Below are 25,535 nucleotides of genomic sequence, written 5' to 3'. Positions count from 1 at the left end.
AAACTGCAGCCACTGAAAGTTAAGCCAGTTGACAGGACCCTTGCTTATGTTTTTTTTCTGTTGATTATGGCCTTTTCTAGAGGCTCTGATGACAAAAATGCATTGTGCTTATGTTCAACTACTTTAAATGGTACGGTTTTTTCTTTTAAGTTTTTTATTATATTAATCCAGTTGTCAGGGCCATATATCAGTGAATATTCCTTACTAAACTTTTTTATAACTTAGAAATCGGCATCATTTGGTAGGTAGGAGTGACCAGAAACTGTGAATACTATGTCAATTGTATTGACAACCATAAAAAGGTCATTGCACAACTTCAGTAAATTAAGTGCAACATTTATATTGTGGTTTTGCCCCCATGCAAGCATCACACTAGAAAGTAATGTTGGTACATTGGCTGGTGCTATCTTTTAAATGCTTTGTAATAACAGTTCAGATTTCTTGAGTTCCTCTTCCACTCTGTAATATTCCACACATATATTACAGAGGGTCCAGATTTAATTGGGTGGACACCACAATTATATATGTACAAATTTCTCTTCTAATAAGCAGCAGGTGTGATTAGCTTTGGAAATGCAAGAGTTTTTTTTGCAAATCAAAAGTGCAAGTATAATAACTGTCAGAAACTGTGTCAGCCTCTTTCTGTAAGTCTGATGTTGTCAGCTTCAGAAAGATAAAGCTGTTTTTCAGTTTGCATTTGTGCCCTAATTCCAGGATCTGCTTCCGAGTTTAATCTAATATTCCATGCCTCACACTTCTTACATGTGTATTTGTAGGGCACTTTAAATGCAGGTTATACTTTGTAGGTAAGCATTACTACTTCCACTGGAAAATGGTTCATTATCAAACAAAGTTTCTTCCATTACTATCAATAAAAATAAAGAGAGAATCAAATGCCAGTAACTAAAACTAATTAGATAATATTTATTTTGACAATAACAATCCACTTTCAATGATTCAAACATTATGGAGAGGTAACTGCATGCTTATAAACAAGGGCGCTTAGATCACTTTCCTGCTGAATCTCATTCAAGTTGGAATTGGCCCACTGTAACAATGAACACTATCAGATGTTATTCAGCATTATAAGGCACCATCAGCCAGCTAAAGAACTAAGGACTCGGTCCACATTTTTACTGAATAATTATTGACTTGAAGGGGCTTAGTAAACCTGTAGCCCGACTTTAAGAAAAATTGGACTTGGTTCACTATACTTCTGACCCACTCATATAATATTAATAAATATTATACAGGGTGATTCACTACTAGTGCGACAAACTTGCAGGAGATGTAGGAGCCACAAAGATGAATCGGAATCACATAGCATTGCAGGGTCCGAAATGCCTTCATCATGCGGTAGAGGACGTTGAACGGGAGATCGCTTGAACAGCGATCCCGCTGGAAGTCAGCATTTGTGAACCAGTTCCCAAGGCAGTAGGATGGACGAGTATTCAAACGTTGAACTGGCCGACATGCGCCTCGCATGTGGAGCTGCGGACTGTAATGGGCGCGCCGCTCTGCACTTGTACCAGGAACGTATCCTGCACAGGCGTGCTCCACATCATACGATTTTCACACGTGTGCACAGAAGATTACTTGAGACTGGTTGTTTCACGAGAGGTACCATGAATCGAGAATGAACAATGAGGACACCAGACAATGAGGAGAATGTCCTATGTCTTGCAGAAGGCAATCCGAGTATGAGTACTCGAGCGATAGGCCAATGATTGGGTATTTCCCAATCCACTGTATGGAGGATACTGTCAACAAACCAAATGAGTTCATACCATCTGCAACGCGTCCAATCATTGGAGCCTGCGGATTATCCACTCCAGAGGACTTTTGCTACTTGGTTTCTTCAAGAAATGGTTCGCAAATGCTGACTTCAGCGGGATCGCTGTTCACGCAACCTCCCATTCAACGTCCTGCATGATGAAGGCATTTCGGACCCTGCAATGCTATGTGATTCCGATTCGTCTTTGTGCCCCCTACACCTCCTGCAAGTTTGTTGCACTGGTAGTGAATCACCCTGTATATACACATGTATTTGTTACTGTGTGCGTGTGTATGCATGTTAGTACTGGCAACTGATGCAAGAAAGCAAGCTTACAGAGCATCAGCCAAAAATATATATATATATCCCCTCTAATAGTTTGTCTAGTTTTTTTCCTTGAATTTATTCAAACTACCTACTTTCACAACACCAGATGAAGGTTGGTTCATCAAACACCCACTGGCTGAAGGCAAATTTCTGCACATCTGTCCTATAACCATCCTTCCTCAATTTGAATTTATGCCCTCCTCATGCATGTAGTCTGAGCAAAACAAAGGATGCCATCAGCAATGAACTTGCTAAATCTATTCAAAGCCTTAAACTCCCCAATCAGATCTTCTAACAAGTGCCTAGTCTCCAGATGCTGCAATTTACAAAACTGAAAGTTTCCTAGTAAGAGCAGCCTTTTGTTCCCCTCAATAGTGTTCCTGTTTATTTCATTCATCATCTCTCATTATCTAGGTCTGTACATTCTGTAAATGTTATATATTGTATGATATGACTGCATGATGCTTTACTATACAATGTACGTACAGGTAGCCCTCTGTTTACGAGGTTCCGTTCCTGAAGGAATTGCAAAAAAAAAAAAATCGGTGTAAAATTAACCTAATTATATAATGTAAGTCAACGAGTTATGTTCCAGGTCCCTCTCAAAATTCACATAAGTAATATATATTATTATATTTAAAGCTCTGAAATGAATGCTATGAATGTAGAAACATATTTTTATGAATATAAATCAATTAAATGTAATACAATATAAAATAACCAAACTAAATTTAATTAAATAAAAAAATTCAATTTTGTACATTTACTCTGATACGTTCGAAGACCAGACTGAAAGTTTTTGTAAGTGCCAGTGCAAGGCCCTGCATTAATCTTTTTTTGACAGCGGCATAATGCAGAGATTTTACTTCTCTAATGAAGTCCCTGGTTGAGGATCTTCCCTTTTTTTGAAGAAAGCATGCAGTGTTGATTGTTGAGATTTCCTTTTCTTTTCTTTGAGAATCTCAAAATAAGGGCTAATGAATACAATTATGCTCCTTTTCACTTTCGCACTTCACTCTCAGTTGTCATCAGTCTCACAGAGCTCATCAGTTAGGGTCTCCATGGCTGAAAGGATGCGATGTAGATTGCTTTTATTCATAGATTTTAGAGGAGGCTCTTCATTGTTTTCTTTCTCCTCTTCCTTCTGTTGGCTTAATTCTTTAGCCAATTCTTCCAAGTCTTCACTGGAAAGCTGCTGTCCATGGCTATCCAACAGCTCTGTTACATCTTCAAAAGTAACCTCATCCAATCCCGCCTCTTGTGCCAGCCTGCTAACATCTTCAACAATGTTCTCCACTGGCTCTAATCCTGTGAAGTTGTGCATAAATTGTGGGAGAAGTTTGAGCCATACTCCATTCAAACAGTTCACTGACACTTACTCCCAAGCAGCGTTGATGTTATTAATGCCCTTCAAAATGTTGAATGAGTGCCAATAATTCTTGATAGTTTTGTCTGACCTGTCCAAAACTTTCATCATTTCCACAAAGCTTTGGCAGAGGTAATAGGCTTGAAAAGTTGATATTACCTCCTGGTCAAATTGATTGAAAAACTGAAGTGGTGTTTGGTGATATGTAAACAACGTTGACGTCCAGAGATGTTCCAATTTCAGCAAGATTTGCAGGTTGGCCAGGAGCATTGTCCAAGAGAAGAAGAGCCTTGGCTGGTAATTCATCCTTTTTGACAAAAAAAAAAAAAAAAAGCACAGTAGGGCAAAAATAGTTTGTGTATCAATTCAAAAATATTTCTTGTGTCACCCAAGCCCTCCTCCTGTTCCATTTCCAGTAGACTACAATGTGCCTTTGTTTAGGCCCTTGAGAGCATGTGGTGTCTGTGAATGGTACACCAACATTTGGTTTTAATTTTAAAGTGCTAGAGACATTTTCACCAAGCAGAAGTGTTAGCTTTTCTTTTGCAGCCTTGAAACCTGGTGCAGACTGCTCTTCATGGGCAATGAAGGTTCACGGCGGCAATTTCTTCCAATAAAGGCCAGTCTCACATTAAAACATTAAACATGAAATCAGGAGGATAATTACCCTTCTCTACAATGGCTTTAAACTCTGCAGGAAATGCTGCAGCTGCCTCACCACTTAATTTCACACAGTGGCACTTACTTCAAAATTTAAATCACATGAACCATTCCTTGCTACCTAAAAATGTCTCATCACCACCCTCTATTTCTTAAGATCTTCAAGGATTGACTCTACCTTATTATTAATAACAGCAGCTTGAGTCAACAGAATGTTTTTTTTTTTTTTTTTGATTTAAGCCATCAACCCACAATGACAATAATTTCTCCATTTTTCCTAAAAGTTTACTTCTGCTATAACTCACTCGCATCGCGCTTACTGTCATAGCATGTTTCGCTGACTGTTTTATTTCATCTTCATTTTTCATTATGGTACTCACAGTTGATGGAGACAATTTCATACTTCTAAACACATTGGGACATGTCTGACGATCTTCCATTCTACTAATTACCTCCAACTATTTTTCCAAAGTGATAGATCTATGTAACTTTTTAGTGACATTTTCACATTCACTTGGCTTTTCTGCACTTCTGTTACTATATATGGCAGCTCTTATTTGATTAATTTCATCAACAATTTTTAATTAAAACTTACAAATTAACACTATAGAATAGTGGCCCAACAATAGTATACCCACAATTGAACTGAGTGTTCCTCTCCTCTTATCTCTGGCCACTTCATCTCTGATTGGCTTAGATGGTAGATGGGGCTTACTCTCATCTGTGATTAGCTGTGCTGTTCCTTTACATCATATCTGGTATTTATAGTTGCACATTTTTGAAATTTTTTATAGTTTTTTGATATTTTTGGCCTTCTGGATTCAAAATCGTCATTATTGTGAATTGTTGTTATTATTTGGTTTTTAGGAGCATTAGCAACTAAGGCCATATTACTCCGGGATACGGCGCATTATAGCCTTAGTCGCTGATGCGCCAATAAAACTAAACTAAACCAAACTAAACTAAACTCCGGGATATGTGGTGGTCATTCCGACTTTTCCGCATCCTCCGTATTTGGTGGTATTGTGAATTATCGCAAAACATACTGTCATAAACTGAGGGCTACCTGTACTGATTTTTTTTTAGTTTATTATTATTTATTATACTTTCACATTATTTTAATTTCATGATTCATATTCTCAGATATCACTTCAAGGCAGAAGTGGCCCCTGGTCTATCAGCACCCTGTGTGAGATTTCTTGGTGCACCCTCTCTGACTTGAAATTTACAGCAAATCAGTGAATTTTCAGGGAATTTTGCACCAACTAAATTTTGGCACCCTGTTTGGGGAGAACCGCTCAGTCATGCCTTAAGCCGACCCTGGTTCAAGGTTTTTCTATAGGAACAGGATTTGCGACCCTGAACTACCTTAGCCTCACTATATTTCTACACCCCCCCCTTGCTTTTTACTGTTCTGTCTTTTTGTCTTATTTCTCATGAGCCGTTAGTTTTACAAATGCATATCAAGAAACTACTTTCCTCCTATATTAACTATGTTTGCCTTCACAAAGTTTTTAGAACTTTTCTTGCTGTTTTGTTTATTACTTTCCTTCTTATCTATGGCGAGTTGTATTTATTAAGAATTTAAGTTCCCATTTTTTCAATTATTTTTTTTCACCAGAGGTCATTAGGCCGTGTAATATATATTTAGTTTCGTTTTCTCTTTGGCACCTGTTCCTTTGACTCTTGCGGTAAGTTCTTATACTGTTGTATATTCGTTCTTGTGTTGTTGTATATTTGTTTTTGGTTGTTGTATGTTCATTCTCTGTAAAGTCGATTATAAACCACATGCCTACTACATACTTTTTCTCCCTTTTTAGATTTGTTTTGGCATTAATTTCTTTAATTCCTTAATTTATTCCAAATTACTGATCTCATATAGTTTTTACTTCAACCTTCATTGGCATGTATTTTATGTCTGAAACTGAGACAAGACTTGATATTGTCATCTTTACATGCAATCTTGATGAATGACTCTTGAAAAGTGGCACCAGGATTGTGTGTTATGCAGAAATATCTTTTTCCTTAATATATTATCATTTTGTATTATTTCTTATATGTGTTTTTTTACCCCTTCTTTATTTTATTTTCTATTTCTTTTCTCTCTTCTTTCTATTACTTTGATTTTTAACTAACTTTTCTCCTTCTTTATTACTTTTCTGATTTTCTTCAATCTTCTATTTTTTTCTAAACTAATATCTAAGCTATGTATATGTATATGTATATGTAACACACACACACATACAAGTATATATATATATATATATAATTTTTATTAATATTAAATTAAATTAAGTAATAATAAATGGATGTGAAAGTTACACAAGGTGCCAGTAACTATAAGGGCGAGGAAAGTAGAAAAAAAAGAGTAGAAGATTAGTGAAAGGTGAAAGAATGTTAATATCCTAGAGATTTTGATGAATTAAGTAAATTATGGGCTTAATTGCCAAGCCAATATAAAGTGGGAGAACTGTAAAGCAAAATTAATACAACAAAATATTAATAAAATGCAATATATTTAATATAAATATGTGGAATTTAGTGTAGGATTTAATTTTGTATAGATAAGAAATCAATGTATTTTAAAAATAATTTTAAATTAAATTTATTTTTAAAATACATTGATTTCTTATTTCTCTATACAAAATTAAATCCTACACTAAATTCCACATTTGTATATTAAACATATTGATATTAACCATTTTTATCCGAACTCAATACTTATTTTTACCTAAATAAATTACGCTGTATTTTATTTAGGTAAAATATACTGTATTAGAAATACAGTATATTTTACCATACTGTATTAGAAAGTGCCATACTGTCCATACTGTATTAGAAAGTGCTAATTTCATTTCATTCCTTTTCTTCTACTATTAGAGAAGAAAAGGAATGAAATTATTACTATTACTATTATTTCTTCTACTATTTCTTCTACAAGTTTAGAAATGGAGTTCCTGATACGTGGTCAGGTGTAGTCCCCTGATGAAATACCCGATCAAGTATCGTATCAATATTTATTTCTGCTGACATCGGCTCAAGCATTTTTTACATTACCTATATTAGACCTTTTACTAATATTGTTTTTCCCCCCATATCTGATGACAGCTATACCGTTTTCATTTTTATTTACATTTTATTAATATTTTGTTGTACTAATTTTACTTTACAGTTCCCCCACTTTATATTGGCTCAGCAATTCAGCCCATAATTTACTTAATTCATCTTAACCTCTAGGATATCAACATTCTTTCACCTTTCACTAATCTACTACTCTTCTTTTTCTTGGTGTAAAGAAAAAGAAGAGTAGTAGTAAGAGTAGAAGAGTAACTTTCACATCCATTTATACTTACTTAATTTAATTTAATTTAATATTAATACAAATTACCTATGCTCTTGCATACTTTAATGCTGCTTTGCACTTTTAGGTGCATCTATCATACCTAATTGGCGCATAATGGCTTATAGCTGCCGTTGCGCCATAAAACATACAACAACAACAACAACATCATACCTAATTTATTAATCTTGCTTTCATCGAAACCATTTCATCTACTGTTTATCTCTTTTCTTTAAACTTTTCTTTTAAAGAGTTACATTGAAAACCCATTTATATATACAAAAATGGAAAAGTCCAAAAATGTGGACTGTTCAGGGTCGATCCAGATTCTCAGGCAGTACTTTTAAAATTCAAATTTAAGATGGAATAAAGAAGAGATGACCAGGCAAATTTTGACAGTTTATTCATTAGCAAATAAAGCATGCTTCATTTATCGAAACTAGCAGTTTTAAAGAAAAATAAAGTCAACACCTAACAAAGATGTAAACAAAAATTTTCACCACAAAAAAAAAAAAAAAAGCGTGTAATGCTTGAAATCGTGTTTAAAAATGAACAATGCAAAAGAAAAATACACTATATAAATGAAAGTAAAAGATACATATTTTATATAAATTAATTATTTGTTTTAGTTTATTAATGAAACATTTTCATATAAAATACAAAGTTCGAAAAACAAACAAATATTTATTTGTTCTTTTCCGCGATTTCTGCTGCATCTGTTGCACTGCTTTTGGATGGAACACTTGCAGCTTCTACTCTATCTGCTGCACTGCTTGACGCTTCTATTGCTTTCTTTAAATACTTTTGTATATCATCTTGTTTACGATTTTGTAATTTCTTTGTGATAAAATTATTATGCACCATGTCCACATGCATGACTTCCTGAAGACTGAAGCTATGGTTCTGTTCCATAAATTTAATAACTGTTTCAATGGACTTTTCTGCAGTAGCCCAAGATATCTTTTCTTCTTCAACTTTGTTGTTTTCTTCACCAGATTCTTCTGAATAATTCTCTTCTATCTTATCAGGAGTTATAACACTTTGAATAATTTCTTGATTATTCAAAGTTTGCATACAGGGTTGTCTTCCGTACATAATTTAAAGCATTAAGTTTGCATACAGGGTTGTATAGCATTAAGTTTGCATACAGGGTTGTCTTCCGTACATAATTTAACAGTTTCCATCAGTTCTTTCACTTCAGATGCCTTCAGCTTTATGTGAAATCCTTCAAAATCTTCATTTCTTAAAAGAGCCACGCTCTTAAAAGAGTTACAGCTTGACTGCATTCCATGCAGTCATGAGTGAAAATGTTGCAAATGTGATTGTAAAACTGCGTTGAAAAATCTGAAGGGTCGACATTCTTATGCATCATTTTTGTCGTAAAATTATTTTTATAGTGACATTTAAAGTTCCTAATGACTCCTTGATCCATGGGTTGAATTAATGGTGTTACGTTTGGTGGCAAGTATTTCGGCAATCAGACACTAATTCTGATTCATGCGGGTGGGCCCTACAGTTGTCGAGAAGTAGCAGGCACTTTGTATTTGCAGGCTTCCCCAATTTTCTCAAGTTCTGAGGAACTAATGGAACAAAATCATGAACAAACCAATTGCAAAATATATTTTTGTCCATCCAAGCATTCTTTTGGGCTTTATAGGTCACAGGTAAGTGCGCAATTCCTTTAAAGGCCCGTGGGTGCTGAAATTTACCAATCACCAAAAGCTTAATTTTATGCTGACCTGAAGCATTAACGCACATAAGAACGGTTAGTCTTTCCTTATTAAGCTTAAACCCTGTTGCATTTCGTTCTTGGTTTCCAGCCAAAGTTTTTGTGGGCAAACATTTCCAGTAAACAACTGTTTCATCAGCATTATAAATTTGATCGGCTGTAAGGTCACAGTCAGATGGCGCCTCCGTAGCCAGGCGGGAGGAGCAGCAGTGCGTAGCACACACTTCTTGAATAGACCGGGGTTCGAGCCCATGACCACCAAATACGGAGGATGCGGAAAGGTCAGGGAATGACCACCGCATATCTCTGGAGCAGTATGGCCTTAGTTGCTATTGCTCCTAAAAAAAAAAAAAAAAAATAACATAGTCAGATACAATTTGCTGTTGCTGCTTGTGTATCAGCCGACTGTCTGTCTCCAGCAATATCTAACTGTCTAACACCATGACGAGTCTTGAAATTCCTAAGCCATCCATCACTAAATGTGCACTCTGATTCAATGTTCATTTGCTCCTTTTAAAAGACCTTGCTTTGGCAATAAGCATCGGCCCAGAAATTGCCATACCTTCCGATTGTTTTAGCAAAAACAATTCGTACAACACTTTATCGAGATTCTCTTATTTTGGGCGATGTAAACTTTTTCTCTCAGCAATTTTATTGTAAGGCTCAGACAAGGGTATGAATTCTAGAATTTTATTCTTTGCCTTTTTTTATATTGTAAATTGTAGACTTTCCAATGTTTTATGTTTCCAAGCCCATTATTATGGGCTTGTAAATATGTATGCTATATATGGTAAATGGAAAGAATAGGACAAAAATTATAGTGTTGCCACGGTTAGATTGCTTGTTTCAAAATGGCAACCACGAGTTTGCTTGTTGTCACTGGGCATCTGTGGCACTCACGCATGTGCATGCACACACAAGAGTCTGCTAAATTTAAAAAGTCTGAGTTTTCGAAAAGTCCGGATTCTTGGGTGGTCCAGATTTCTGGCAACTGGATTTTCGGACTTTTACTATATATATATATATATATATATATATATATATACAGCGTATCCCATAAGTCTGTTTCCACAGAGGAAATCAAGTATTTGATGAAATACCGAAAAAGCGAGAGGAAAAGTTGCAAATCATGGGTGAAATTTTGGATTTTTTTTATAGGATATGCTATTATGGTGCTAATGTTTTGTGTGTCGATAGTAAAAGTTACCAGCAGCAATGTTACCACTTTGAAATGACACTAAGGAGGGATGTGTTTCCAGAGTAGAGATAAATGGTACTACAGGAAAAACAAATAATACATGAAACAACTAGTTTTATTTGACTGGTACATATATAATGTTCCAGTATGGCCAATGGTGGCAAAGTGTTGCAAGTCAACAAAACTGTATTTACATGCATAGGGAACCACAACGCAGGTTTGTACAATACTGTCCATGTACGAAACACTGAACAGTACTGTACAACACAGGCACTAGCCATGCTGAAACACTATTTTTGTGCAAGTAAAAAAAAATAAAATAAAAAAAATAACACAGTATTTTTGATCTCTGTCATTTTTGCAATACTGCTTCTCTATACTCTAAATCAGTGCTACTCAAAGTGTGGTCTGCGAACTGCTGGTTACCGGTCCATGACAATTTTATTTTACAAAAGTAATGGTAAGTGACAGTTTGGAAATAAAAGAAACTGGTCCTTCACCACAGATAGTTTGAGAAACACTGCTCTAAATCACATCTCTCTTTATGATTCAATCACTGTTCTAAATATAGAATAGTGATTTTATTTGAGTTGTGTTGAAATTGCAAAAATGCCAACACCTTTTACTATTCACAATCCAGTCTCTATGCATGTACTCTAAGCCTAACATGCAACAATTAAAAATCACTAACAATTCTTGATAAAACTTAATATTTGATTGTGAGCTCTATTAACAATTTAAAATGTCCTAGTAGAAACAAAGAAGGTATCTGCAGCAATACACCAAGAGGGTAGCATCATACAGCTCATCCTGGGCAAAAAAAATCCCAACACTTCAGATTGGAATCCCATGATTGTCAACAACTTTTTCCTCTTTCATTTTTCACTCTTCCCATGGAAGAAGACACATGGGATACTGTATATATATATATATAATGATAAAATTAAAAGTAATTAATAAAAAATACAAAAAGATGGAGAAGTAAATAACACAACGTGAAGAGCCTAATAGAAGGAAAGTAAGAAAAGAATGAGAAATTAAAAGAAAAAGGATGTTAAGAACCTAAAAAAAAAAAAAAAAAAAAAATTATAAAATTATATAGAATTAAAGGCTGAATTAACATGCCAATCATATGTATATGAGCTGAAAGGGAAAGAAGAAATTAATTAATGTTAAATAATAGTGAGCATCAATTGCAATATGAGGGCGATTCAGACATTCCTACTTTTCTCATTTTTGCTATTTTCGCCTCCTTTATTTTTATTACCTTTTTCCCTCCCTTACCCAGCATTATTTCCCACTTCTATACCACTGCCTGTTACTTTTATAATACATAAAATCACCTTTTCGTCTTTTTCAAAACACTTTTCAAATAATTTTTTCAAAACTTTGTCTTTTAGACGATTCAGAATTTACATTACATTTTATACTTTTAAGCCATTAGATAGTATGAATCAGAGCTGTAATACTCAATATGTTCTACGTTGATATTAATATTTGTAGTGTTCAACGTACTATATTGAGGTAAACCCCTCTTATTATTTTACAAACTTTTAAGCCATGTACATGAAAATAAGGTTTTTACTTTAATTTAATTACATACACTGCGTTGGGGCTACCTTACTTATGTTTTTGGAGGTTTTATCTTTTCCCCCCTCTCTTTTTATATATATATATATTTTTTTTTGTTATATTTTAATCTTCCTCCATCAACATAAATTTGTATAAAAACACGGTGTTTTGGTACATAATCAGTTGTAGTCCCCTGATGAAATACCTAATCTATGTACCAATTTTATTTTGCATTAAAAGGTTTTTTCTTTTTTTTTCCCTTATTTATCTTTCCTTCCACCCTAATTTTGATGTTCACTATTATTTAACATTGATTAATTTCTTCTTTCCCTTTCAACTCATGTACATATGATTGGCATGTTAATTCAGCCTTTAATTCTATATAATTTTATAATTTTTTTTTTTTTTTTTTAGGTTCTTAAAATTCTTTTAACTTCTCATTCTCTTCTCATTCTTTTACTTTCCTTCTATTAGGCTCGGCATGTTGTGTTATTTACTTCTCCATCTTTTTGTATTTTTTATTAATTACTTTTAATTTTATCATTATATCCTGTATCCTGTCTTTGCATTTTTGTATCCTGTCTTTGCAGCTTTGTGCATTCAGGTGCAATTCCTGTTTCTCCTTCTCTTTCATGTCCTACTCATATATATTATATATATATAGTGATAACGGTTTATCAAAATGCATGTAATATGCAATAGAGAAAAGAGCTACATTAAGTAACCATGTAATGTAAAAACATAGTACAATGCAGAGAATATAATAAAATAAAATGTGAATAAAATGTCACCAATACATGCACAGCAGTGACGTGAGATTGCAGGAGTTTGGTATAAATTTGGTATAAAATACTATATTAATGAAAAAGTAAAGTATAGTGCCATGATCCATTATAATAATATTCCAAAAGCAAGCTTAAAGTAAAGTAAAGGAAATATGCAAATATTGCAATACAAGAAGGTAATAATACAAGCCAAACAGTGTTAAATAAAAAATAAATAATATAACCGAATATGATATACCTGTTATGATATTTTATTTCAGCAAAGTTAACAATATAAATATATAATGATAAAAAATAGCAAATTAAGCTCAAATAAAGTGTAATAAAGTGAATTAAACAAGCTAATTGTTCCATAATGTCTTATTTGCCAAATTTGCTTATTTTACTTGGAAAGTAAGATGACTGAAGGTGGATGCCTGTTCAGAAAGCAGGATACGTAACAATCTTACTGTAACTGTTTTATTGCAGCAATTAATGATTGGAAAAGTACTTTTTCTGAGGACTACGGCTGGCCTAATGTCATTAAGTAATCCATGCAACCTTTCTTACTTCAAAACTATGAAACTCTACAGCAAGTAAAGGAAGATTATTATTCTAGATCTCTTATTAAGTCTAATTATTTTTACTATAGTCAGATTTTATTATTGACAGTACAAATTTCTGAATTTTTATATATCTCAACACAACATGAAACACTTTCTAGGGTTTCTACATATATTTTTGTTTAAAACGAAACTTTAAATATGTACTGCTAATTTCTATTAAAATTATACAAAAGTAGGAAAAAATCAGACAGTAATAAAATAAAGACTTTCTGACATACATACCTTGGCACCAAGAGCCACTGCTGCAATACTAATTGCAATTCCAGTTTCATGACCTGAATAACCTATTACTGCATCTGGAAATCGTTCTTGATATGTCTTAAGAGGAAAATAACAAACTAAATAAATAAACAATCAGTCATAAACAGCATTCCTTCATTTAAATAACATATTTGTATTTTACATCAAAAAGAAGTTATTTCTAAAAAAAACATTTGTGGTAATTTATTTAATAGTTAGAAAACAGGCCTTGTGCATCGGGTTGCATTACATCATCCAAGTTTCTTGTGACGACTGACTAACTGGTTAAAATAAATTTATTAAAATAAAAATGATATATATATATAAGATAAAACAGAAATAAAATAAGATAAAAGCATTAAAATACATGGTAGCTTTCGAAGCGAAGTGCCTCTTCATCAGCTAGCCTGTGAATGGTGTACTTCAGTATATATTGATGGTCACAATAGCACAAGTCAGCTGGACATGATCATGTATCATGAGTCTGGTGTCGGTAGAGCAGAATTATGTACACGTGATGATCGCCAGCGCTCATCGCACTGCAATACAGTACATTCTATAATAGGATGTAAGTGTACTCCCCTCATGCGATTCACAGTACTATTATTGGTGGCTATGTGCAGTGCTTCAAACCATGAGCGCTGGCGGTAATCACGTGAATAGTCAACGATTTAAATATCTCATTGGGGATCAAGATTGTGCTACTCAACCCAATAATGTGCAATGACTGCGGAGCGTTCAAAATTTCTGAGCATGCGGTGGCTCTGCGAACCGCTAATTTTGAACGCTCCACAGTCGCTACACATTATTGGGTTGAGTAGCACAATCTCGATCCCCAACGGGATATTGAAATTGTCGACTATTCACATGATTACCGCCAGTGCTCATGGCTTGAAGCACTGCACATAGCTACCAATAATAATACTATGAATCACACGAGGGGAGTACACTTACACCCTATTATAGAATGTACTGTATTGCAGTGCAATGAGCGCTGGCGATCATCACGTGTACGTAATTCTGCTCTGCAGACACCAGACTCATGATACATGATCATGTCCAGCTGACTCGTGCTATTGTGACCATCAATATACAGTAGACTCTCGATTTTCCGGGATAGATGGTAAAAAATTATTCCCGGATAATCAATTTCCTGGTTAATGCAAAAATATAGTAAGTCCCCAACATACATAAGAGATACGTTCCAGGGCTTCTTATGCAAGTCGAGATTTGCGTAACTTGGGAATGACTAATAAAATATTGCTGCTATATCCCTGATATGCCAAAATTACAAAAACCATATAATATACTCAGAAGAATGAAGAAAAATAGTTATATATTTTTAATTAGTTCAATTAAAACCTTTATCTGGGGACAGCGGTGAAGTAGCCGGAGTGGCATATAAGAAAAGAAAACATAAAAGGAAGAAAAAACACGTTTTTGTACTGTAAAAACTGGTACGTATTTCGTAGCCTTGGTTATTATTATAGTTGACCTTCATTGGTGCCGACCGCTTCTCATATTCTGTCTTTCTCCTTTATTGTGTTCACCATTGCCACTGACAAATCTGTATTCCGCGTGATACTTGTTAATGTTTGGACATTTTCATACATCCTTATTATTTTAATTTTCTGACCCAACTCGATTGCTTTCCTTTTCTTGACAGTACTAGTACTGCTGTAACTTATTCTCTTAGTCGGCACCATGATAACAGTCAAAATGAAATTTTCTGAAAAGAACTTCACAGGGTTAAGGCAAAAACTCACTATCACTCCACGCGAGCTTACATTTTACTAAAGCACATTTCTGGAGGTCACTGCTATAAAACAATAAAAACAATTTCCACTTTCCGGATTACTGGGCTTTTCTGTTAGTGCAATTAATTGTAAATGGGTAGTAAGCTCGATCTTATTGCATTGGCGATAATACCGATAGCTGGAATTCTGTGAGTTGTTACATTATGGTGAAATGTGTGTCCCCTTCACTTGAAATCTTCAGTCATATAAAAAAATTACAAATAACTGAATGTAAGTCCGAAGCTATGTAAGTCGAGGACTTGCTGTATCGAAAAATGTTCAGCAACCTAAGTAAAAAGTATGGCAATAGATCGAATGTCCAATACGATGCTTCCCTTTTACTTTTTACAATGTCAAGTATGGTTTGGTCACCAACGTTATAATAGTTCTTTAGAGATTTAACCGATGTACCGTTTTTAAACTTTTGAATAACTTCGAAGTTTTTGTTTAAATGAAAGAACTCTTGCGTTTGCCCATCATTTTCACGATTTCTAAAAAAAAAAAAAAAAAAAAAAGGATTGCGACATCCCTGACATGTATAACGAAACAAAATTTGTCCTTTTGCAGTGCGATGGAACACAACAATCGACGCAACGCACTAAAACAAACTAAACATTTGGTCTTTTTTTTTTTAAGCAGCGGGTGTAAAGACAGTGTGGGTTGCAAGATAATAGGCACACTAATCTCCTAATGATGACTTATAATGCCGCTTCATCTCACTTATTTTTGACTTGCAAAACATCTGTTTATACCTATTCTATTTATTACTTGAATTTTATGATTTCTAGTTGATTTTTTTATTATTTTTTTTTTTATTATTATATTTTTTAAAATTTAGAATCTTGCAGTGTCCTGGTTAATCCGATCCCGGTAAATCGAGAGTCTGCTGTATATTGAAGTACACCAATCACAGACTAGCTGATGAAGAGGCACTTCGCTTCAAAAGCTACTATGTATTTTAACACTTTTATCTTATTTTATTTCTGTTATATCTTATGCATATATCATTTTTATTTTAATATATTTATTTTAACCATTCAGTTGATAGTCGCAAGAAACTTTGATGTTATTTAATAGTCTCACTTTATATTTTATATGGGGGAAAAAAAATTCTAAACCTACTGCACAGAAAAAGGAATCTCATTTTAAACATTGTGCATTTTTAATAATGTGATCAGAATTAACTTCAATGCACTCAGTTACAGCAAAACTGAAATATAGTATCACATATTGTACAATAATAAGGCATCTGGGGCTGATGGAATATATCCAATTATATTAAAAGAAGCAACAAAAGAGGTAAGTAAACCTTTAGCCATAATTATGAGAGCATTTGTGAATTCATGAGAGATCCCTACAGATAGAAGATGTGCTAATCTTCCAAATTCATAAAGAGGAAATCAAAGGGCTAAGTGAGTAATTATAGATCTGTAAGCATGACTTTTATTCAGATTAAATAATAAAGTCAATGGTTAAAAAAGTATTGTACAGAATCATCTTGACAAGAATGCAGTTATATGGCAATAACAGCATGGATTTAATGGAAGATCTTGTCTAAACTATTTTATTAGCTACCATGATGCAGTAAAAAAGGAGATAGGTGCAAAAAATTAATTTTGACATCATATATAGATTTCAGTAAACTCTTGATACTGTTCTAAATTAGAGATTTCTATACAAATTGGAATAATGCAGCATTACAGGTAATGCTGCTATGGACAAAGGGATGGCTGAATGGCAAAAGACAGAGAGTGGTGGCGAAGGTAAAGAAAGGCAACATGAGAACGACGAGAAACGTTGGATAACTTACGCGGGGCGCCTCCATAGCCAGGTGGGCAGGAGCAGCAGTGCGTATCACATGCTTCTTGATTAGACCGGGGTTCGAGCCCGTGAGCCACCAAATACGGAGGATGCGGAAAGGTCAGGGAATGACCACCGCATATTCCCAGAGCAATATGGCCTTAGTTGCTAATGCTTCTAAAAACTAAACAACAACAACTTACGCGGAAAATTAGTTTCCCGATATGACACTCTAGCGCTGCTTGCTTGGTAAACAGACGGTAGGTATTATCAGTCTGGAGCAAAGTCGAGAACGATATACTGATTAACAGGTGGGCGTGGCAAATGATGTGCTGATTGGTGCGCGAACACAACACACGATAACATCGGTTTAGTATCACTTTAGTAGCACTCAGAAGCACTAATGGTAATTTGCCCTAATGAACGCTTTCCATAATGGTGAAAAAGGGTCAGGTTGCCTCCACTTGAATCCCATGGGAACTGGATCCCCTCCCGAAGTGGAGGGGGTAACCTAACCTTTTTTCTTTAGAATCACAGTTATATTTAGAAATACAGTCATAAAAAAATATATTTTTTTATGACTGTATATTTATTTTCTTGTCAATAATATGCCCTAATGGCGAAAAAAAGGTCAGGTTACCTCCACTTGAATCCAATGGGAGCTTGAACTCTTCTTGAAATGGAGGAGGAGTAACCTTTTTTCTTTTAGAATCATGGGTGCATTAGCACATAAATTGTTTATTAACAAAATATTAATTTTTTATTACTGTACTTTTATTTTTAAGGTCAGGTTGCAAAATATAACGAAAAATAAAGAAACCTTTTCCTTTTTTCATAACCAAACCTAAATCAACAGTATAGTAAAAACACTCATGAACTCCAAAAATCTGCTTTTAATAGTGATAAAAAAACATAATGAAGAACATAAAAATGAACAGAACGAAACTTTTATTCATTTAATTTTCATCAAAAAATCAACCAATGTTTTATTTTCCTTACAAATTTCTTCCATCTTTCAAAGATTCATTGCTATTATTACCTGTTTACTGCTCATCACAAAACTATTATGCACCGTTCTTTACTCATAATTACACATTATAATGCCAACCAATACCTTGTTGTCTGTTGCGCCCACCACCAATCATTTCATCGTTTGCCACGCCTAGCTGTCAATCAATATATCCTTCTTGATTTTGGCTCCAGACTGATAATACCTACCATCTGTTTAAGGAGCGAGTAGTGCTAGAGTCCGGTGTCAGGAAACTAATTTTCCGCGTAAGTTATCTGCCGTTTCTTGTCGTTCTCGTGTTGGCTTTCTTTACCTTAGACAGAGTGGTTATTAATGGGCATTGCTCTTCTTGCACTAATGTTATTAGTGGAATCCCTCAGGGATCAGTGTGGCCCTTGATTCTTCTCTTAAGGATAATATTTATGAAGGCATACCCAGAGCAACGTATCAACTCTGTGGTACTACACTGACAGTGGTAGAGAATGAAAAGGACCTGGGGGTTATTGTGCAGGCAGATATAAGTTCTCTGAGCAGTGCAGATGGGCTGCAAGAGTAGCTCATGGGGTCTTGTCAATGATATACAGGAATTTTTCTAGCAGGGATAAGGAGGTGATTATTCCCTTGTATAAGGCAATGGTCAGGCCAAACCTTGAGTACTGTGTACAGGTCTGGAGGCCTCATTTCAAAAAGGATGTAGAGCTGCTGGAACAAGTACAGAGAAGGGCAACAAGATTAGTGAATGGAACAAAGGGTTGCTCTTATGAAGAAAGGCTTAAATTCTGCAAATTACAGTTTCTGGAGACTAGGCACCGGCGAGGTGATCTGATAGAGGTGTATAAAGCCTTGAATGGTTTGAGCATGCTCAATGCCAAAGGGATACTTCCTCTTGCTCAGAATAATCACTTGAGAGGGCATAAATTCAAATTGAGGAAAGAAAGATGTAGGATAAATGTGCAGAAATTTACCTTTAGCCAGTGGGTAGTTGGTTGGTGGATTTGATAGCCTAAATAAATTTAAGGCTCAGCTGGACGGGTATTTCGAACAAACGGAGGGGTGAAATGGAAGTGTGTGTTTTTTTTTTTTTTTTTTTTTTTTTGGCTGATGCTGCATAAGCTTGCTTCCTAGCATCATATGCCTCTACTAATGCTAATGCTAAGTTTAATGTTTAAGTTTGCAGATGATATGAAGGTTGGCAGGATGATTAATGATGGGAATCAGGATATGGTACTGCTACAAGACCTAGGATGGATGATCTGAGAAGTGTCAATTGAGGTTTACTGATAAATGCAAGATACTGCATATGGATAGCAGCAGTGGTGGGATTCAGCCAGTTTGCAATGGTTCGGCAGAACCGATACCTAATTTGTTGTTGACTTTGGCGAACCGGTTGTTAAAATGGTTGTTAAAAACGGTTGTTATTAATTCAGCAAGAAATTTTCGTTTAGTATCGATAAAATTAATGTTCTGACTGATGTTTATCAATGGTATAAGCACAGCAGTGCTTTGTTTATAAAAGTTTATGATATGACCACACGTGGACAGAACTAGTAAAAATATTCAAATATACAGACACATATCCGCTCCTGCTCTATAATATATTAAAATAAAACATTTTTTAAATTTTTTGAAGTAGCCCTTAAAAGGATGAAAATGCAACAGAGTTTGACAGATTTTTTCAATAAGAAACTAAAATCAGAATTTGTTGTATCAGAATTGGCCTTTGTACCATCCAAGGCCAATTCTGATACAACAAATTCTGATTTGTTGTATCAGAATTGGCCTTGGATGGTACAAAACAGTCACAAGCACAACCACTCCAACTTGAAGAAAGCAGCAAGAAATTTTCGTTTAGTATAGATAAAATTAATGTTCTGACTGATGTTTATCAATGGTATAAGCACAGCAGTGCTTTGTTTATAAAAGTTTATGATATGACCACACGTGGACAGAACTAGTAAAAATATTCAAATATACAGACACATATCCGCTCCTGCTCTATAATATATTAAAATAAAACATTTTTAAAATTTTTTGAAGTAGCCCTTAAAAGGATGAAAATGCAACAGAGTTTGACAGATTTTTTCAATAAGAAACCAAACTCAGAATTTGTTGTATCAGAATTGGCCTTGGATGGTACAAAACAGTCACAAGCACAACCACTCCAACTTGAAGAAAGCAGCACGTCAATTATTGAAATAAAAAACGATAACAACTCCAAAATTGAAAATAATCTTCCTGAATGCTGGACAGTGCAACAATATAATAATTTTAATACAGTTTACAGCCTGGCAAAAAGATGTAAACCGTTTTCAGACATACAAGATAAGATAGAAGTGCAAATTAAAAATGGATTAGATATGGGAATAGGATTACATTCTCGTAAAACTGCTGCGAAAGTAGTTGATTTCATTGAAAAGGAAATTAAAAAAGAAATATTTAATAAAATTATTGAAAATAATCTGAAAATATGTTTGATTATTGACGAAGCTTCAACGATATCCTGCAAACCAGTTATTATACTTGAGGATAGTGCAAACAGTTATTATATAAAAGTTGAGGATTCATTTACATCACCAACAATTTTCGTTGAACTAGTTGAACTGGAAAAACAAGATGCAGAGACAATACGTTCTTCAGTTATGGAAAGTTTAAATAATGTTGGGCTTACTAAGAATTACCTAGAAAAAAATTTAATAGGATTTTGCTCCGATGGTGTCAGCGTTATGCTTGGGAGAAAAGCTGGAGTGAGTACTAGGATTGCAAAAGAGTTTCCAAACATAATAATATGGCACTGGATCATTGCCTCCATCTTGTTTTAGATGATTCGATAAAGGAAATAAAGCAAGTAAATCATTTTAAAATATTTATTGATAAGATATATACTATTTTTCATCAATCCAATAAAAACCAAATTGAACTTTCCAAAATATCCGAAAAACTTGGAATTGAAATTATAAAGATTGGAAGAGTTTTGGGACCAGGGTGGGCTGCCTCTAGTTAACGTGAACCCTAGCTGTGTGGCACCCTTATCCAGCGCTACATCACTATTTTTATTCAAATAAAAAGTACTTAGGTATGGCTGCCCATCTTGAAAATATATATTTTATAACTGATTTGGCATTGATGATTGATATTTTAAACGAAATTTCTCTTCTTTCAGATGCACTGCAAGCAAGAAATATAGACATAATAAAGGCTGAAAAACTCGTGATAAGATCTATTAAAGCATTTCAAATGCTTGGAAAGGAAAAGGGTATATACGAAAAAAAAGTTGATGAATTAATTACTTCAGAAACCTTCAAAAATATAAAATTCGTAGAAAACCACGAATTTGTTGGGCTTCCTCGGGAAAGACTTTTATAAAACATTGGTAATGAATTTGAAAAAAAGACTAATGGACTGTGAACATTTAAAAGCAAGTTGTAGCCAATTTCAAAATAGGAATAAATTACAATTTCTCAATTTTTTGGAGCCAGGTTACTGGAATATTGAAGAAGTACTAGTTCCATGGAAAGCAGCTGAAGAACAATTGTTCGTATTTAATGACATTTTTAATTACCAAATTGATATTAATGATTATCGAGATTTCATGGAAAACGTTTTAAAAAATTCCCAGAATTATGCAATTCCTGAAAGTGTTCAAAGACCTAAAAATATTGTCAGAACAATTGCTGTAAGTTCAGCAGAAGCGGAAACAGGTTTTTCAAAGATGAACATAATGTTCAGAGAAGAGAAGTCACCTAACTCTTTCTAATATATCAAACACAATGACTATTAGTCTAATCGGCCTACCTCTAAAGGAATGGGATCCTACTCCTCCAGTGAAAAGATGGTTAAGGATAAATCACTCAGCCGATGATGCTCGGATAAAAGTGAAGAAAATTGCAAGTAAGGACGCCAATTAAGAAGCAATATGGAAATATCTTAAATAACAGTTTTATTGTTTTTGTCAGGTGTTATTTAATATTTTTTCATTAATATTTTAAAAAACTCTTTCTTATAACATAATCTAGTTTTGTGGATCTCTTTTATTGTTCTTATTTAAGTATTAACCGCATGAAATAATAAAACTACCTTTCGGTATATAGTTTTTTTATACTTAGAACGGTCATTAGGGCAGCGAACCTGTTGTTAAATTATTTGAATCCCACCACTGGATAGCAGTAATGTCAGAATAACATTGGGTGGTATTATACTCAAGATAGTGGAGAAAGAAAAAACCTAAGAGAAATTCTACAGTTGAAAATATGACTTTTAAGCTAAATTATGAAAATGGGACAAATATAGTGTATAATCTAGGCATTGTACAGAATGCCTGGAAAAATGTGAAATAAACTTTTTTTTTCATAGATTTATTTAAGCAATGTACAAAATTATAAGTAAATCACTATGAAATAAACTTTTCTTTCATTGCCCTATGCTGTTATGTAAATGAAACCATTTCCTGATGCTATCGAGGCAGTGTTAGGTGGGTTGGAAAACTGCTAGCATGGGGGGGATGCACAGACTAATGGATTAACAGTAGCCACTGGCAGAGGTAAAAGTGATTCTTGCACTGCTTCTGTTGGAATGAGCAGCAGCCTGGAAAACAAGGTGCAGGGGATATCAGAGACTTCTGGGAGTCATTGCGGAACAAGTAAATAAACATGGGCTGTGTAAGGGTAGCTAAGAATAGGAACAGGTGCATGCATACTTGCGTGTACACCAATGCTAGGAGTTTGGTAAATAAATTTGATGAATTTGAGATGTTGGTCAAAACATCAAAGGCAGATATTGTTGGGATATCAGAGATGTGGAGTCACACAGATATAAGGAATGCAGAACTGGAATTGGGGGAGTACAATTTGTACAGGAAGGAGAGATAGGATAGGAAGGAAGGAGGGGTTATACTATTACTTAAGAAACACATAAAATCCAAGGAAGTATAGCCAGGCGACATGGCTGGACAGTGCAGTGTTGAGTCAGTTTGGTGTGACATAAGCACTGGGAAAGCAAAATTGAGAGGAGGAGTGTGCTATAGGCCTAATGACTCAGATGAGTATAATAAACAGCTGTACAGAGAAATAGCATGGACCAGTAAATTTGTGGGTTGGTCACCCACACACTAGCAGAGCTTTTGTGGGTTTACTGGATGAGTGTTTTCTACAGCAGCGTGTTCGGGAGGCAACTAGAGGGAGCAATACTCTTGATCTGATTATCAGTAGTGATTCTTCATGCTTTAATAATCTGCAGATAAAGGAACAATTAGGTGGTTCTTTAATTTTAGTTGAGAATTAGGGTGCAGTTTGTACCTTTTACAGAAGTGGACTACAACACTGTCGTGCTCAAATAGTCAATATTCGTTTTGTAAAGTCAATATTTCTAACCTGTTATGGAAAGTTGAAGCTGCCTCTCAATAGTATGGATGTTCTGCAAATGACATATTGTAAGGTTATCAGCACACAAATATACTTTAACAGTATTTGAGATGAAGACATTTGTTTATGCATGGATACTGCACTTACATCAATTCTACTACCCAGGTAGTATGAATGCATCGTTTAATTATATCTCATATTGTGATCACCTTCACAACAATTTTCTGAGGTATTGCACTGCTTTGAATAAGTAACACTTCACCAGAAGACTGGTGACGTGTTACTTATTGAAGTGTTGCAATAATGAAGGTGATCACAATATGAGATATAATTAAAGGATGCATTCATACTACCTGGGTAGTAAAATTGATGTAAGTGCAGTATCCATGCACATACAAACTTTTTTATATTCTTAGGAATTTAGCCAAAAGATATTTTTAGTATTTGGGATATTCTGGGCCATGCTACTTAACTTAATTTCAAACAGAACAGCGCTAAGTACAGATTTCTACACGAGACCTCCTTCCTGTGTAAAGTGTTGAGACAGTACATTTTGATATTGGACTGGAAAAGTTCGATATTCAAGGAAGTTTTGTATGAAGTGACCTTGTAACCCCAAAGAGTGAAGTTCTTTAATAGTGTAAAACCTCCACTTAGTATTGAAGGCCTTTTCTCTGTCAAACCTTATCATCACAAATGTTCATTTTTTCATATAAACATTGAAAATGGTAGACTCAGTTTCACCATAAGATCTAGACAACATCTGATTTACCAGAATCAATATTTTGGTTTCAAGAATCCATACAAGTCACCTGTGTATCATTATCATCCTTTCCAATGGAGGCAACTGGTGAGGGAGATCAGTTGATAATTTTGGGGAAGTGAGTGATCCTTTCAGGGGTCTGGAAAAGGTTATGATAACTGAGTAATGCCATGAGGTTGGTTATGTATATTCAAGAAAGATCCAATTAAAGAAACGTAATAATAAATTCAGAGTACTGAGCTCTTTTAGCATTATGAATAGATTTCAATAGGTCCAGCTGCACTGTTGGCCAATAGAGAATGTATATCTTTTCCACTGTTGATCAAGATCAGGGCAAGAGGTAAGAGATATTTATCATTTAACTACTGAATTTTCTTGCAAATTACTTGACTGCTGGTGTGTTTAGTCATGGTAGAAGCACACTGTATCACAGGAATCTATTTTTGGCTTGTCTTCTAATCTGCCATTCTTTGGCTTCAAGTTTCTTATACAGAGTTATTCAGGAGGAATAGTAAATATTTTGGGAGGTTATAGTATCGATTATTCTGAGTAAAAAAGTTCATATAAACACGTCCAATTCTCAATCGATACGGAGATACAGCTGTTTGAAACTGGTTCACACAGCTCGCTGAATCAGATGTGACCAAGTAGCAGTTATAACTTGACATTGTTTGGTTTGGTGTTAGAAGTGGTGTTAAGAATGCCGCACATTTTAATATGCCGCTATGGTGTTTGTCTACTGTTTTTGTGGTGGAAGTGCTACTGCTGCTTGTAGAGAATAACGTTGACAGTTTCCTAACTGCAGAATACCAGATTCAAGATCATGTACCAGTATTTACACCAAACTGTGTGAGACTAGTACAGTTCCTAGCACTCATATTTCTTCTGAACGTGCAAATGAACAAAATGAAATAGAACACATTCTTCAGTTCTCCTACTATTAGCACACAAAGAATTTCTACGCATATCGGTGTCTGTGGCTTGTATCCATTTCACATACAGAGGGTGCTTGTATCCATTTCACATACAGATGGTGTCTCCTGGTTGAAGGTGTTGCACCTTCAACCAGGAGACAACGCCCAGTGACTGGAATTTTGTTGGTGGGTAAATGCTAATCAGCGATTAATCCATTAATACTGTTCAGTGATGAAGCTACTTTCACCCATGACGGTATGAAACAACACCACCCGTAACTCTTATAGATGGTCAGATGA

General features: G+C 34.7%; 1 protein-coding gene across 3 annotated transcripts in view; it reads right to left on the bottom strand.

The window, feature by feature from the left end:
• Window positions 1-25,535, bottom strand: part of NANS (N-acetylneuraminic acid synthase) — a 155,767-nt gene that overhangs the window by 85,484 nt on the left and 44,748 nt on the right. For all 3 annotated transcript variants that reach the window (XR_016547279.1, XM_090379339.1, XM_090379340.1), the window contains one exon: window positions 13,579-13,674. Coding sequence is in view for 2 of the 3 variants with exons in the window: in XM_090379339.1 (XP_090235465.1) it covers window positions 13,579-13,674 (96 nt within the window). In the remaining variant the exon portion in view is untranslated. The remainder of the gene's footprint in view (window positions 1-13,578; window positions 13,675-25,535) is intronic.

The sequence above is a fragment of the Mastigoproctus giganteus genome, chromosome 8 (genome assembly GCF_048544385.1).
Source record: "Mastigoproctus giganteus isolate SK-2022 chromosome 8, ASM4854438v1, whole genome shotgun sequence".
NCBI classification, from domain to species: Eukaryota; Metazoa; Arthropoda; class Arachnida; order Uropygi; family Thelyphonidae; genus Mastigoproctus; species Mastigoproctus giganteus.
The sequence above is the reverse complement of the archived record's forward strand: the minus strand, read 5'-3'. Positions and strand labels throughout refer to the sequence as shown.